General features: G+C 44.5%; 1 protein-coding gene across 2 annotated transcripts in view; it reads right to left on the reverse strand.

The window, feature by feature from the left end:
* Positions 1 to 17,124, reverse strand: part of LOC119165560 (uncharacterized) — a 55,074-nt gene continuing 37,950 nt past the window's right edge. The window contains exons 4-5 of one of the 2 annotated variants that reach the window (XM_075872863.1): positions 8,636 to 8,719; positions 1 to 331 (exon numbers count right to left, since the gene is read on the reverse strand). In XM_075872863.1, the coding sequence (XP_075728978.1) occupies positions 180 to 331; positions 8,636 to 8,719 (236 nt within the window). In that variant the 3' untranslated portion in view covers positions 1 to 179. Of the gene's footprint in view, positions 332 to 7,123; positions 7,236 to 8,635; positions 8,720 to 17,124 lie in introns of those variants that run through there. The other variant, XM_075872864.1, reaches the window with a different exon arrangement.

Below are 17,124 nucleotides of genomic sequence, written 5' to 3' on the forward strand. Positions count from 1 at the left end.
TACTTTTGGTCGGTTTTATTTAGGCAATGAGGAGGAGGAGGAGGAATAAATGAGGAATGACAGGGAGGTTAGCCAATTTAGGCAATTAAGATTCTACACTGACAGCACAGAAGAAACAAAATCGTACATTTGAGAAATACGTAGTCTTTCGATAATGGGCCTTGCAGCAACCGATAGGTTCAGATTCCAAGTCTGACCAAGTGCTGACACTGCGGATAGTAAAGTTCTCTGCTATATTCAGCGACCTTGGAGAAGTGATTCCAACAACGCCGATAAAGGATGATTTGAAGCGATGAATTTCTCACTTGAAGCTCGTAATGAGTGATGGACCCTAGAAAGAAGAAATATGACCGTTTTTAGTTCTTGCGCAAGTTGAGGTGAGCAATTTTTACCAACAAAAAACTACAACAAACTCATTTGTAAAAATGCTTAAAAGTATGAACGCTGTATGTTTTTAAAAAAAAAACTTCCTTCTGGTATAGCTAGTGCGCTTCGGAGTAGAAGAGGATTCAGGGTGGCAGCCTCAAAAACCTATGGATCCTGAAAGTAGTCCAAAACGGACAAATTGTTGTTGTCTCGTCGTCAAGATGTATCTCATGGAATCCTGACTCAGCACCGAATTGAGAAAATATTTTCGCTCGTACCATCTTAGCCTCTATGTCTTCTCATCGTGGATCACCTAGGCTTCGCAGTTCTAGCAATTACTTATTGTCCTGGGATCCATGAACACTTATGAATGATTTATTGATTAAAATGTAGAGTTTAACGTCTCAAAACCACCATATAATTATGAGAGACGCCGTAGTAGAGGGCTCTGGTTTGGAAATGCTGAATCATTATTTCAAGTATTGTCAAGCCAAGTTTATTACATGTTTGAGGTTGGTTACATGAGTGGAATAGAACAGAAGGAAGTCCCAATGTTTCAGAGAAGCTTACAGAAGGACCTCCTATGGCGACTGGAATGAGGTAGTTACAAAAAAAAACAAATTACACAGAACGTGCGAATTTGTGAGCAATGACTAAGGAGCCTAAATAGCAGTAACAATGCAATTATTACATGCCATAATGATATTACTACTGATAAAAAGCACATGAAAATATACAATAGCAGTGGATGAAACTAGAACAAAGCGAGATTGAAAAACTGTACATTACAAATGCAACTAGTTATACAACATAAGTTGTACAAAGGCAAATGTTAATATAATACTAACACAAAACTGCTTGAGCCTATGAACAGTTAATTATACAAATCAAATTAGTCCATAAATCCCCAAAGAAAATGTTTTTTGCTACGCACGGTGAAAATATGAACGTTGTGCGAAGATTTGAATTCAAAAGGCAATGAATTCCAAGTCGCTATGCTTGTAAACAAAGTGTTGAACTTGCCGTAATTTTTCCTTACGTCTTGCTGAAGAAGACTATTGCTCTGAGAAAACCGGGCAATATTGCTATTAGTTAAATGATTATGATTGCAATGACAATATTATGCGTCATGAGCCTATAGGCTTGTATGAACAAACTGTGGCAAAATAATTGTCTTAGTGATAGTAGGTTAGGCTTTGGAAACAATCAGCTACAGAACGTATAAAATCGGCTAAACGTCATCAGTCTAAGCAGTTGATTTAGTAGTCACTGCAATCGTTCAATGTGCGCGAATCATTTGTTGGCCCAAGATGGCACACACTAGCAATTATGTGTGTGCGCACGATGACGTTGACGTACGCGCACAATGCGCACAGCTACGCTACGTTAGCAAAACGCGAGTGCTCTACAGTCTGACGCCAAGCGCGACCGGCACGACCAGCGCCTGTCGTCGCGGCCTAATGGCAGCCGACGTGAAATGCGACATGCTGCATTTGGTGCCAATGCGTTACCCTGACAGCACTGTGTCTGCCCCTTTTCGAAAAGGAGGAGCGCCGGACGCACTGAAACGCGCATGCGTAAAAGCAACGCAGCACGCACCTGCGAGTATATAGCAGGACCGGCGCCTGTCATGGCGACGCTGGCGGGACGCGAGGAAACGAACGCCGGGGCGCACGCGCACTGGGTCACGTCGAATTGTATTGCGCTTTGACTGTGGCATGTAGTCATGTTCTTACATGACACGCATCTCATGATTATCATGTTTGCACCAGTCACATACCTTCATCATTCATTGACGTCACGTGATACCAACTTTGGTATAATTGAAGCTAGCGAAACGGCCACGAGCGCATCATGAGTGTGGCGTGTAGTCGTGTTGTTACAAGACACACATGTCATGATTATCATGTTTGGATGTGTCATTTACCTATGTCGTCCGTTCGCGTCACGTAATATCGAATTTCGTATAAGTGAGGCTAACGAAATGGCCACGAGCGCATCTTGATCGTAGCATTTAGTCATGTTGTTACATGACATGCTTCTCATGTTTATCATGTTTGCACCAGTATCATACCTTCGTCATCCATTCACGTCCCGTAATACCAAATTTCGTATAAGAGAAGCTAGCTAAGCGGCCACCAGCGCAATATGAGCGGGGCATGTAGTCATGTTGTTACATGAAACGCATCTCATGATCAAAACGTGTGCACCAATCAAATACCTTCGTCATTCATTCACGTACCATAATATCGAATTGGGTATATGTGATGCTAGCGATATGATTACGCAGTTAGACTAGGAGAGCAGAAAGGTAGGTCTTAAAATTAATTTGCAGAAAACAAAAGTAATGTACAACTACCTCGCAAAAAAGCAGCGCTTCGATATAGGTAATACTGCACTTCAAGTTGTGAAAGACTATGTCTACTTAGGGCAGGTAATAACCGCGGAGCCGGAACACGAGATTGAAGTAACTAGAAGAATAAGAATGGGGTGGAGGACAATTGGAAAGCACTCTCAAATTATGACAGGTAGATTGTCCCTATCCCTCAAGAGAGAGGTATATAACAGCTGTATCTTGCCGGTACTCAGGTACGCAGCAGAAACATAAAGGCTTACAAAAAGGGTTCAGCTTAAATTGAGGACGACGCAGCGAGCAATAGAAAAAAAAGTATTAGGTGTGAATTTAAGAGACAAGAAGAGAGCAGAGTGGGTTAGGTAACAAACTGGAGTAAGGATATCATAGTTGAAATCAAGAAGAGGATATCGACATGGGCCGGGCATGTAGCGCGCAGGCAGGATAACCGCTGGTCATTAGGGGAACACAGGATTCCCAGAGAAGGCAAGCTGGTTAGGGGGAGACAGAATGTTAGGTTGGCAGAGGAGATTGGGAATTTTGCGGGTGTAAATTGGCAGCAGCAAGCACAGGACCGGGTAAACTGGCGAAACATGGGAGAGGCCTTTGTACGGCAGTGGACGTAGTCAGGCTGATGATGAGAAGATGATGATGATGCTAGCCAAGTGGCCGAGAGCACATCATGAGCGTTGCATGTAGTCAAGATGTAACATGACACGCATGACATGATTTTTATGTTAGGGTCTGTCCCTTGTGTACGCCATGCAATCATGTCATACCATACCAGTTTTTCAACATGTGATGTGAACGAATCCACCGCAAGAGCAGCAAGACCATGAAATGTATATCATAACTATCATGACATACATATCATGAAGTCGTGATAATGACTAGTCAAATATGCTCGTCATATAGTCATGTTATGCCACACCAAGTCTGGTATCGATACCACTATCGAAAATGTCGTAGGTGGCAAAATAGATAAATGGATAGATAGATAGATAGATAGATAGATAGATAGATAGATAGATACGCTCAAAGTCGCTAAATTTCACTTCAAAATGCTTCGCGTTTAATATGTACGTGTCTTCATTATAGCATTGACTTCAAATGGAATCATTTAACGATTGAAGCGACATGTTTATGAAATTTCGGTTCATCCTTCAGTTCGTCTTTATTATTGCTATTTAATAAATAAGCAGAAGCAAATGCAAGAAATGTCAAGTTAAAGAATGTCTTTATTGCTTCATGCCGTCGTTTTATCGGAAGGTGAAGATGCGCCCTTGACTGAATCACGAACTCGCGGTCCGCTGATGATAGACACACCACTCGCATTTAAGCAAGACGAGACAAGCCGAAAATGCGCAGCGGGGGTGTGGATGGCGCCAACGCTGAAGCGCGACATCATGTGACTAAGAAATGCTCCTCATTAAAAAAAAAACTTGCAGGACCCACGAACCTGTGTATCAACGTTAAGCGAAGCATGCAGAGGGAACGTTAACATGTTGCAACTTTTGTATTGAGCGACAAGTCATGAAAAGACGCTAAATATATGTACGAATGTTGCATGCACAGGCATGTTGAAAAGTTGCAGATGTTTATATAACTCCTTATTTGCACTTGCGCAACGATGCTAACTGGAACATGCATATTAGCAACACCAGAAGCTGATATGAAGCGCTGATGGTCGCGAGGATGTTGGCCCTGGACACTGCTACATAAATCAACTTCAGCGCATGATGATTAACCTCAATTGACGTTAGTGGATTGATTAATATGTGGAAATTTCGACCACCTGGGGTTCTACGTGCGTCCAAATTGAGCACACGGACCTACAGCATTTTCGCCTCCATCGAAAATGCAGCCTCCGCAGCCGGTATTCGATCCCGCGACCTGCGGGTCAGCCGCCGAATGCCTTAGTCACTGGACCACCACGGCGGAGCCACAAATAATGTTAACCTGACGTGACGGCTGTATCAAAGGAGTACATATGTACTGTATATAAACTTGGGTAGGCAGCACTGCGACCACTATTGACATTTCTCGAAGATTAGCGTCTATTTGAAAAGTAGTTGTGAGACCAGACGTAGCTCCGCGAAAAAATGTTTTGTTGCCGCGCAGAACGCTTGGGTTATATTCCAGCAGCGACCCTCACATTTATTTTTTGCATTCGTTGGGTCGACGCTACCGATGTTAGGTATTTCTTCGCGTTAAAATTGCCCATGTGTGTTCTCGTCATTCCTGGGTAGGCACTAAGTGTCAATCTCCTGTGGCACATGCCAGCATACCAGCTGCACATGCCCACCCGTGGGTGTGCGCCACTGTCTGGCGGGAAGTGTTTGCCGACGTGACGAGATTGTGACAATATTCATGTCCTGACCAGCGTGTCATTACCGTCAAGCCATCTTACTTTCCTATGCAAATTTTGGTTCACGCCAAGTTAAGGGGGCGACCACGAGAGCACCCAAGCGTAGCCGGCTAGATAGATAGATAGATACGCTCAAAGTCACCGAAATTTGCTAAGAAATGCTTCTCATTTAAAAAATTGGCTACGCATTTGCACCTTACACTGTGAATGTCGTGGAAAGACAATAGCCGTACGTCTGAAGAGAGTGAAAAAAACGTCTATTTGATGTTCTGCGCAAGAAACTCGGTGAAAAGTATTCTGGAGGCGCTGCGTTAGAGTGCCTCAAGCGTGCAGCGGAGGCGAACGAGTGCATCAAGTCATGTCACACGTGAGACATGGGTGCTATCTGGCAGTTATCTTGGAAAACGAAGCGTGCGCACTCCGCGCGCCCGTCTCGGAGGGGATAAGGTGTAGAACGCTCGGCGACGGGTAGGTGCCACCACAGTCTCGTCTTAGCAAACCGTTGGAAACACTTGCCTTTTGGTGCAAGCGTTGCCTGGTCAGCGCAGTGTGATAAACGCTACAGTTCTCATATCTACTTATGTATAATTTTTGCTAGTAAGAGACAAACATACAGAATATTGACTGTGTTGTTATGGTGCCACAGATATGCGCAATAATTGCTTTTTTAATTGATAATAACACAAGTATGAACACTGAATTCTGAGGTATAGTGGGGGGCGCGGCGGAGAGGGTCGGCCATTCAAAGTATAGTTTGGCCACTTTCGTGCCGTGTAAAGTACCGTTAAAAGCAGACAAACTGACAAATGTACAGGTGGACAGACAGGTGAAAATTTTTGTGTCGACGGTCCCCAAGCAATACTATAGTCTCTAAAACCCATTTTCCACGAGAAACAATAACGGTTTCAATTGGATACGTCATCCGTTACATCGTTTATGGTGTCGTATCCCAGCACGCAAACAATCGGCTATACTTCAGTGGCACCGTTAATGTCTTCGCAGCCGTGCCGCCGAGCCAACATGCTGGAATATGAACCTATAGCTTTCACATGGGGAGGACACTGATCGTACGAACGCCCTAACAGAAGAAAAATTCCCAAGAACAGTAGCGTCTACGAAACCAGCACAAAACAGGCCTGGGTATCAAAGCGCAAGCAGCAACTGCTCAGCAAGGATATGAAAGCCTTTCGAGCCAAATTTAACTGACAAATGCGAGCCAAGAACGCGGCGTTGCAGGCAGGGCAACGTCAGCATGGCAATGGTATCAATGCGTTTTGAGGGGAAGTTCACGCGCGGAAGTTTGGCCTCGGCTGTGGCGGATGTCCTACTGGTAGGCATACGTATGCGTTTCACTGGTTAGCCTTGTGTACGGAGTTCTTGGGTGGTGCTTTTTAGGGGCGAAGCTCCTTATGCCGTGGGTCGTGCGTTCACGACGTATGTAGTATTAGTAGCAGTAGTCGTTGTAGTAGTAGTAGGTAGCCACCTCTCGTTTAGTCCTTGCAATGTCCGCTGGGTATCGGTACTTCTATATGATGAATATATGATGAAAAGAGGCGAGATGGCGGTACTTGGAGTGTTCACTAGATGGACGGAAGAACGCAGACACGGGCGCATGGACCAACCGATGCATGGATGCGCGGACATACACAGGGATGCACCGACAGATGGACGCATGGACGGACAGATGGTTGGACGTATGGATGGACGAACGCACAGACTATCGCACGGACGGACGGAAGCAAGAATGAACGGACGGACGGAAGGGCGGACAGACTAATGGATGCTTCGCCCCACACATCATCATTTCGTTCGTCGATATACTGTGATTTTTTTTTTATATTCTTCACGCTCACTTCTCCCTTCTCTACCTTTGCTGTACTATATTACACAATCCTGTGTTATGCCCTCCTAGCGTGCCTGAATATACGAGTGGTTTATACACTCTCTTTAGATCTGCAGGACGACAATTCCAATCTCACCTGACGAACATATTTTACGTCACAAAAATTTTCTTCATTCTTTTATTCAATCTTTCTTACTTCCAGCCTTTCTTTGTTCTATCGTCATCTCTCTTTCTCTCTCCATGTATTCGTTCTCTTATCCATCCGTGTTATTTATTCTCACATCAACTAAATTGGTGCGCATGTTCTGGAAGCGAGGGAGGGGATGAAGAAGAGAATAAAAAGCGCGCGCCGTCTTAGGATAACGATAGCTTGACAACTAATACTGACAAACATGCAAATACATCAGTTGTTATGGGTACGAGATTATCGTTGCATATATCTAAATGGTATGGCGGATGCACTAGCCACGGTATCTCTTAGCGATCCCCTTATCCCAATTTTGCCTGATACGGCTAACGCAACAGCAATAACGTTTAGAAACCTCTTTTTGCATAACAAAATGAACTCCTACGCTATGGGCGAATTTCAAGATTTCGCACACCTAAGAGGCTGCTGCAATAGACAGTGGTGTGCAACATGGCAATTGCAAGTTTCTCCAAGATTCCGTTGTAGAATTCCACAACTAAATTATTATTTACTTAGAAATGATCTAAAGACATCACTTTTATCTCAGGTTTGCGAAGAAACGGAAACGACAGAACATTTCTTTTTATTCTGACGCCGATATTCTTATCAATGAAAAGATACCTCGATTGTAGCTGCACTTGAAAAATTAGGATTAGAAATAAGTATGGCAGTAATTTTATCAATTGGCAGCATTAAATTAGGGTATAGCCACAGCGACGTCTGTTTGGCGGTATTTGGCTATATACATGAAAGAAAGCGATTGTCATGTTAGTGTGATATTTTTATTTATATCATTTGTTTTAGACCCATCACTACCTTTGTCTGAAATCGCATCTGATAGGCTGCGTCTTTGCTCAGATATGATTGACTTTATTATATATATATATATATATATATATATATATATATATATATATATATATATATATATATATATATATATATATATATATATTTGTATATATATATATATATATATATATATATATATATATATATATATATATATATATATATATATATATATATATATATATATATATATATATATATATATAATGATCACGGCAAGTTATATTTTCACCCACTTTTCTTCATATTTACATTACAATTTGGTCTAATATCTTCCCCGATACTTTCCTTGCCATTATTGTCTGTTAGATCTCATTTTTATTGTGTAAAAACACGGAAAAACGAGCCCTTAGGTATACACTTCTTTCCATATATATATATATATATATATATATATATATATATTATATCTTTTTAAACTCAAAAGTTACTGTGTGTGGTTCTTGACTGATTCCCTGGTGTGGGTTTGCATCAGTATAACAAAGATAATCACCATCATTATTATCATCTGCTATTGGATATTCATATCCAGTTCTATAGGAGTAAAGAACTGTGCTGTAAAAAAATTATGTTATAGGTCAGGAAATTGAATGCGAGACGTTCGTGGGTGTGCTTCATAATTTGTGTCTGTTTAGTGAAAGTGAATAACTTAGTGAAACTTCTCACCTGTCGTTGATTGCAGCTTCATAACCCCACATATATTATCTTCCACAGCAAAAATCAATTTCGCACTGAACATTGGTCGAAAACCTGAAATAGAAAACAGTTGATTATGACTGCCATAAAGGGTTTCTTTGAAGACAAATACAAAATTTAAGTGACGCAAATCAGTGTGGGAAAAGCAACAAATGAAAGAACGTCACGCTCTTTTCTTATGCCTGTTATTCAAGGGTGGTTTGTGTTGTCAATTTGTTTTTGTAAAATGCACCAAATAGCCCAACAACAAGTTTTACTGAAGGGGTTATTCTGGATGCACTTTCCCTGGACTGCAGACTATATCATTGCTAGCCTGGGTTTTTGTCTGCTGTCATAGTACAGTAGTTGCATTCGCGGCTGCTGACCCTAAAGTTGCGAGTTTGATCCATGCCGCGCGGGTCGGATTCCGATGAAAGCGAAGTGCTGGAGGCCAGTGTATCATATGTTCGCTCGGCATGTTACGAAGTGCGGCATGGGTCGAATTTGCGGCGTTTATGATTAGACCATGTGCGGAAAAAATGTTACCCATAATACAAATAAAACAATTTGTTATATTAAATTATTGAGAATATTTATATTATTATAGCCCCGCCACAGTGGTCTAGTGGCTAAGGTACTCGGCTGCTGACCCGCAGGTCACGGGATCGAATCGCGGCTGTGGCGGCTGCATTTCCGATGGAGGCGGAAATGTTGTAGGCCCATGTACTAAGATTTGGGTGCACGTTAAAGAACCCCAGGTGGTCGAAATTTCCGGAGCCCTCCACTACGGCGTCTCTCATAATCATATGGTGGTTTTGGGACGTTAAAGCCCACAAATCAATCAATCAATTATATTTATAATATTATTATTATGATAATAATATTAGTATCCTATAGTAATAATAATAATAACAAATATAATATTATGATAATATATTGATATCAGTAAAATTATTACCATAATCTTCTCTGCATATAGCCCACATTCCCTTTCCATGGTATTATTGAGAATATTATATTATTATAGCCCCGCCACAGTGGTCTAGTGGCCAAGGTACTCGGCTGCTGACCCGCAGGTCGCGGGATCGAATTCCGGCTGAGGCGGCTGCATTTCCGATGGAGGCGGAAATGTTGTAGGCCCATGTACTCAGATTTGGGTGCACGTTAAAGAACCCCAGGTGGTCGAAATTTCCGGAGCTCTCCACTACGGCGTCTCTCATAATCATATGGTGGTTTTGGGACGTTAAACACCAGAAATCAATCAATCAATCATATTTATATTATTATTATAGTATTATTATTATTATCTTATACTAATATTAATAATAACAATTTAATATTATGATAAGATATTGATATCAGTAAAATTATTACCATAATTTTCTCTGCATATAGCCCACATTCCCTTTCCATTATATTATTGAGAATATTTATATTATTATTGCCCCGCCTTTCCTTGGTTATTTTTTGTAAGCTTTCATAAACAGAAGTATTGGGAGCTTCAAGATGCCAAGCTGGGCGAGTAGGTTTACTTTCGGCTTGAAAACTTAGTTGAATCGCACCTAAAAACACAGGAACAAAGAAAGAGACAGAACTGCTCATATCATTCTGTCTGCTTCTTCTTGACCGCGTTTTTCCGTACGCTACATTGAAATCTTCAAACACATTTATGTGGCTTTTGCGTTAGTGCAACAAGAAATGTTCGTTACAGCAATGTAGTCTGCATTAGGTCAATAATAAAGGTCATTATTATTGTTCGGCACACGTAGTAGCGACCTCTTGTTTGTGAAAAGGAAGTGACCTTTAGGGTTCTTTGTAAGAAAATCAGCGATAACATATAGCTTGTACAGATGGAGAAGAAGTACGCAGAATAATAGCAGCAGCCCCAGTGGTACAGTTGTGGTTCATGCGGGGAGAACCGATACTGTGGCAACTTTATGGCATGTCTAAAAAATAATGTGAGTAGGCGGGTTAAAACGTTCAGAGAACATACCGGTGAAAGAAGTTGAAATGTTTCGAAAAGCGCTCCTTTTAAGCATATTCGTTGCATCTGCATCGAGCTCTGTGAGTTTTCTAATTTGTTTGCCAAGCTTTTTTTGATTGGGGCGACGACGACGAAGTGATTCTCACACAGAACGCTTGTGCCCATGTCTCAGTATTTTCTGTTTGTTTTCCCTGAAATCCTGGGAGCTGCCGATCCCTCCTTTGCGGTGATGCTTCAGGACACACCTGAGAATGTTCCAGGCGTGCAACCGTCGCGCCGAACGTCGTCCAGGAACCGTAGCAACGCGTTGAGCGACACCGACAGTGAGACAACCGATTTGTACTCGGACGGCTTTGAGTCATCGGATGATGACTTCACGGTCGTCATGAATCGATCTACAATCGAAGACTGCAGCGGACGGCATCGTCGGCAAGTGTTTCCACCGTTAAGACTGCACCACAGCGGTGGCCGCACACCATGCTGTTTATGCCCGAAGACCCTGCATCTAACTTGCGACTCCTTAACAGGCAAGTTCTTTCTGTGCTTCTCGAGGAAACCACGGCGAATGAGATCAAAGACGTGAGGATCAATGCACGAAAGAATGTCCTTGCTGTATACGTTATGCACCGTAGCGCACTGCAAAGCCTTCGGCACATAACAGAAATCGGCAACGTGAAAGTTCGGCCAATGGTCGCTACAGGTTGTAATGGCACTGTAGGCGTCATTTATGACGTTGATCTTTCCATCTCAGCAAATGACCTGCCAGTACTAATAAAGCCAGCGACTGAAGACACCCGCATCACGAATATTACCAGACTCGGCAACTCACGCTGCTTGAGGCTTGTGTTCGAGGGAGACAGCCTTCCCTCGTATGTCAAAGTTGGCCATGTTCGCCACTCAGTGCGTCCTTCCATACCGAAGCCACTGCAATGCTACAAGTGCTTCAAGATGGGACACGTAAATGGTGTCTGTGACAACAGAGTTGTGTGTCCGCGGTGCGCTGAGTCTCACTCAAAAGACGCCTGCAGTGCCACCATGCCATGATGTCCAAACTGCCACGGCGCTCATGACGCCTCATCCAAAGATTGCCCGCAGGTGTGAAACGAGCATGCGGTACTCAGGCGTACGGTGCGGGACAATTCAACGCACAGGGAAGCTGCCGCTACACTACGCCGACGACGGCGTCGTGGGCGAAGAACATCAAGGAAAAACTGCTCTACCGTTAGAGAGATGTCATCCTCTATCAAAGAGGCTGACCCACAAACACCGAGCTCACTGAAGACGGGTACTGCCAAACAGAAGAAAGGGACAGCAGTCGCACCTTCCGAACAGTGGCCCTCTCTTCCACGAAGTCAACCTGCTTCGGAGCTGCATCAAATCCCGCCGCCCTCGACGACTCCTCAAACCAGTGATGCGATAAATGAAGATCAAGTGATAAGCTTGCTGCAATGGCTGATGAGTACCATGCGTGTCCTACTGAGTAATATGAAGACTACGGTTGCGCAGACCGCACTGCATCTGCTTGACACCCTGGGTCCGGTGCTTGCAGCTCCGAGGTAAAACCATGGCGAGCAAGGCACCGTCGTTTCGAGCAGAAGTCAAGAATGCATCTGTCTTTCAGTGGAACGCCAGAGGACTGAAGTCACGCATGTCTGACTTTAGACAGTTTGTATTTGTGAACCGCTTCCCCATTATCGTGATTTGTGAACCCAACCTGTGTGTTTCAATCAAGCTGTCAGGATATGAGTGCTTTATGTCCTCCACTCACAGATACTGCAGCAAAGTTATTGTATTCATGCGGCATGACCTCTTTTACGTTCACCACAGAGTCTCGCCTGATGAGAGGATTCAGTATGTGTGCCTTACTGTGAAGAAGGGTAAGGTTGCTTTCACGATTATCGGAGCTTACTTATCTCCATCAAGCCGCCTTGACTGCGAGCACTTACGTGGTATTCTGACATTGACTCCAAGGCCATGGGTGATCACTGACGACTTCAATGCCCACCATATCCTATGGGGAAGTTCCAGGGACAACTCTAGAGGAAGGAAATTTGTGTCCTTAGCCTCGGAGTACGAACTCTGCGTTTGTAACAATAGAAGCCCTACATATTTACGCGGATCAGCCTATAGCAGCTGCCTGGACCTTACATTGGTTTCTCGCTCACTTACCAGGAAAGTGCACTGGTTTTCGGATCTGGAAACGCGGGGCAGCGACCATATACCAACTTACCTGTGTATAGAAGGTTTCACCAGCTCCAAGTCCTCAAGAGGCCTCAAGTACACCGATTGGCCAAAATTCAAAATGTTAATGGAAGACTGCTGTACCGACGGCTCATCATATAACCTAGAGGACTCGAAAAAGGATGTCCTGCAGAATACCACGCATACACATTTGACTAGTCACAAGCGCACCGATTTCGACATCGAGCTTGAGAAACTTTGCGCAGTACGCCGTCGTGCAGAACGAAGGTACCGACGGACAAAGTAACATGGATGAATTAAAGGCTGGCTAGACGCATTCAAAAGAAAGTGCAGCGGCACATGGATAAACTGGCAGGCGACGTTGGACATCCTTTTGCGAGTCGTTGGATCCACGAAAGCCCCTATCACTGATATGGTTAACTGTCCGGGGTCTTAGCACAACCTTGGGTCAGCGACACTCGTTTACGTCTCTGGCACTTCACCTTCGATGCAGAGAGATTGACGTCGCAGAATCTTTCTGTAGAAGAATTGCCGGTGGTTCCAATTTCACAGTATCAAGAAAACGAACATTTGACAACCCACCACCCTCACGTGTTCCCCGTATGGAATGCCAGTTTTCTATGGATGAGCTAGAGGCGGCACTGGCTCTGTGCAGACGTTCTTCAGCACCCGTACCTGACGGTATTATCTATCGTGCCCTTTGTAATCTTGGGGACGAAGCTCGAAAGGCACTCTTACGCCTATACAACGACTCCTGGCAGACTGGTACGGTTCTCCAGGCACGTAAGTCAAGGCGCCTCATTCCACTTCTAAAGACTGGAAAATCTCCTTTGGATATTGTCTCATGCCGTCCTATCGCACTTGCCAGGTGTGTGGGAAAAACGATGGAACGAATGATTCTAACACGAATGGAGTGGTATTTAGAGCCCTACGAAATCTATCCCGTATCCATGACCGGATTCAGGCGCGGCCATTCGTCAATCGACAACGTTGTTAATCTGGTGACATATGCTCAACACCGGAAAGCCTGTAAGAAACTGTGCGCCGCCCTGTTTCTAGACGTTAAGGGGGCTTACGACAATGTCACCCATGAAGCCATCCTTAGTGCTTTGTAAACAGTAGGTCTTGGTGGCAAGATATATATGTGGGTGTACAGCTACTTACAGCTGAGATAATTTTACGTGATGACAGCGAATGGCCCAACACCTGATTATTACAGCAGCCGAGGAGTTCCTCAGGGAGGAGTGGTAAGCCCTACCCTTTTCAACCTAACTCTCATTGGTCTAGTCGAGCAGCTACCTAGCACTGTAGAACTTTCTGTCTATGCTGATGACATCTGCATTTGTACATCAGGTGTGACAAGGCCTCAGCTTCGCGCCCGCCTTCAGAAGGCTGCTAAAACGACATCATGCTATTTTCGTGAACAAGGCCTCGAGGTGTCCTGCGGAAAATGTGCAGTGGTAGCGTTCACGCGGAAACCAATGTCTGCTTACAGTATATAGAATATTGAAGAATACATATCGTTCAGCAGAAGCCACAGGTTCTTGGGAGTCATAATAGATAGAAACCTGTCGTGGACTCCACACGTGAACTATGTGAAGAAGTGGCTGATTGCAACATGCCACATGTTCAAATTCCCTGCAGAAAAGAATTGGGGAGTGCCCATACCATCCATGCTACAACTGTACAGAGTGCTGTTTATCGGATTCTTACGGTACAGCTTACCTGCAATATCTAACACCGGCAAGACCAACCTGCGCGCAATTCTGAGCATTCAAGCCCAAGCACTTAATATATGCCTTGGATTACCCCGCAGTGCTTCAACGGCTGAAACCATTGCCATCGCTCAAGATCACTCGATAAATACGCATATTATTACCGAGACAATGCGCATGCACCTCAGGCATTACGCCAGGACCCCTTCTCACCACCTGGCGAGCCTAGCTGCTCAAAGGCCCCGCACGACATACGACACTCTTGTCTACAAGCATCGTTCATCGTTTGCTGAGACATACGCACCTGCATCAAAGCCACTGCTTCCTCCTTGGAGCTTGAGCCGGCCGCGAGTTCACCTAATGATTCTGGGAATGAGGAGAAAATCGGACTTACCGACACATGCCCTGAAACAACTGAGTCTATTCCTACTGGAACAAAACTACAGTAACCACGTGCACATTTACACGGATGGCTCTACTACGCCGTCTAGTTCAGGTGTAGCAGTGGTTATACCATCGCAAAGGGTAACTCGGTGTTTTAAGACTTCACATGTGACAACTTCAACGACGGCAGAACTCGAGGCTCTGCGCAATGCACTGGAACACATCAATTCAGAAGAAAGACCAGGTAAATGGGCTGTGTTTTCTGACTCAAAACCAGCGTTACATTGCCTGATATCAGTTCTCCGACGCGGATGCCACGACCAGTTGACCTACCAAACCGTGAAACTTCACCACCTTTTAATACAAAAAGGCCATGACATCGTCTTTCAGTGGTTACCTGGGCATAGTGGTATAGGCGGCAATGATTCTGCAGACCATGCTGCTCGCACGTCACATAAAGAAGCGAACAGCGTTCCGATTCCGCTTTCAAGAGCGGATGCGGCGAGGCAGATTCGTCAACTGGCCCGCAGTCTCACACTGACTGAGTGGAACACACCAAGCATACGACGTAAAAGACTGCACGAACTCGACCCTTCACTACAACTCCGGCCTCCACCCAGCCTACATCGACGTGCAGCTTCGCTTCTCTATCGCCTTGGGCTGGGAGTTGCTTTCACGAAAGCTTATACCACGTTAATCGGAATTACTGACAGTGTGGCGTGCGATGTTTGCGGCACCGACGAAAATATCGAACACCTGCTGTGGCATTGTCCTCGATTTACCTCAGATAGACAAGTACTTGCCAACGCAATGCGGCGACTGGATGATCGGCCTCTTTCTGTGCAAGTGTTATTACAGCAACGTCCACATGCCTCGACAGCCCACAAGGCAGTGAAATCCCTGCTGTGTTTCCTGAGAAAGACAGGCTTGTGTGAACGCCTCTGACATGCGGTAGAGTTCTACACGCTGCAGTGAAATTACTGTAAGTCTCTCCCCCACCCTTTTTTCTTTTCCCTCTCTTCCCTCTTTCTCGTCTTTCTTGTCCCCTTCCCTCATCCCCCAGTGTAGGGTAGCCCACCAGATGTCTTTCTGGTTAACCTTCCTGCCTTCTCCCTTTTTGTTGCTTCCTCCTTCCTTGCCAAGGTTTTTCAATGATTAACACTACTCGGAGGGACTGTCTCCCTTGAAATAAGGGACCAAAACTTCATCCAGTAAGCGGGACCAGGCCGACCACACCATAGTGCGTCTAACACAAGTTCTCACCCCGGCTCAAGCGTGGTCCGCGTTGACACTTCTGATGACTCCTCCTTTTGAGATATGGCTTCGCACAGCGACTACGTGGTCGTACCAAGTCGACGCCTGAAGATGAAAATGAGCCGGATATGGCCGACTGGCCGGCAAGCACAGATAAAGGCGAGTAGCATGTGGTCGTACCCAATTTCGTATGGATGACATCAAAGACCGTAATCTTGAACTTTTAGAATAAGCAGAGCCTGTCGGAGTACTTTGAGCTCATCGCCCCAGGGAAATTTGCAGAAATACGCATAAAGACTCGGAAGAACATGCTGTCCGTGGAGGTCACTACGAAGGCCTTACTGGACACGCTGAAAGCTATTTTTCAATCAGGTAACATTCCAATTCGCGCATTCTACGCGTACGACAAAGAAATAACAACAGGAGTTATGTACGATGTGGATGAAAAAATAACAGACTGTAGTCTCAAAAAACTGCTCTCGTCATAGCATCCCACGCCTGCTTACCGCCGTTGGGAACGGACGCGATGACTTAAAGTAGTGTTTCAGTCGGAGACGTCACCCACACATCTAAAAGTTTGGTACGTGAAGCACTCGGTACCTCCTTACGTAAGAAAACCTCTACAATGTCATAAATACATGAAACTTGGCACGTTAGTGCAGTTTGCAAGGGTGAAGGAACCTGCAAGCACTGTGGTGGCCTTTATGGTGGTGATAACTGCAATGCTGCGACCAAATGCCCAAACTGCTCAGGCTTCGACGTTGCAAATTCAAAGGAATGTTCCAAAATTAAGAAAGAATTGAGTATCCTGAAGAAAATAGTTCGAGACCACTCCACTCACAAAGAAGCTGCAAAAGCTGTACGCGCCGTAAGCATCGTTCATTACACCCACGCAAACGAAGCAGCAGTGCTCATAGCTTATCAAATTTGACACGAAAAGA

The sequence above is a fragment of the Rhipicephalus microplus genome, chromosome 9 (genome assembly GCF_043290135.1).
Source record: "Rhipicephalus microplus isolate Deutch F79 chromosome 9, USDA_Rmic, whole genome shotgun sequence".
Taxonomy (NCBI): Eukaryota; Metazoa; Arthropoda; class Arachnida; order Ixodida; family Ixodidae; genus Rhipicephalus; species Rhipicephalus microplus.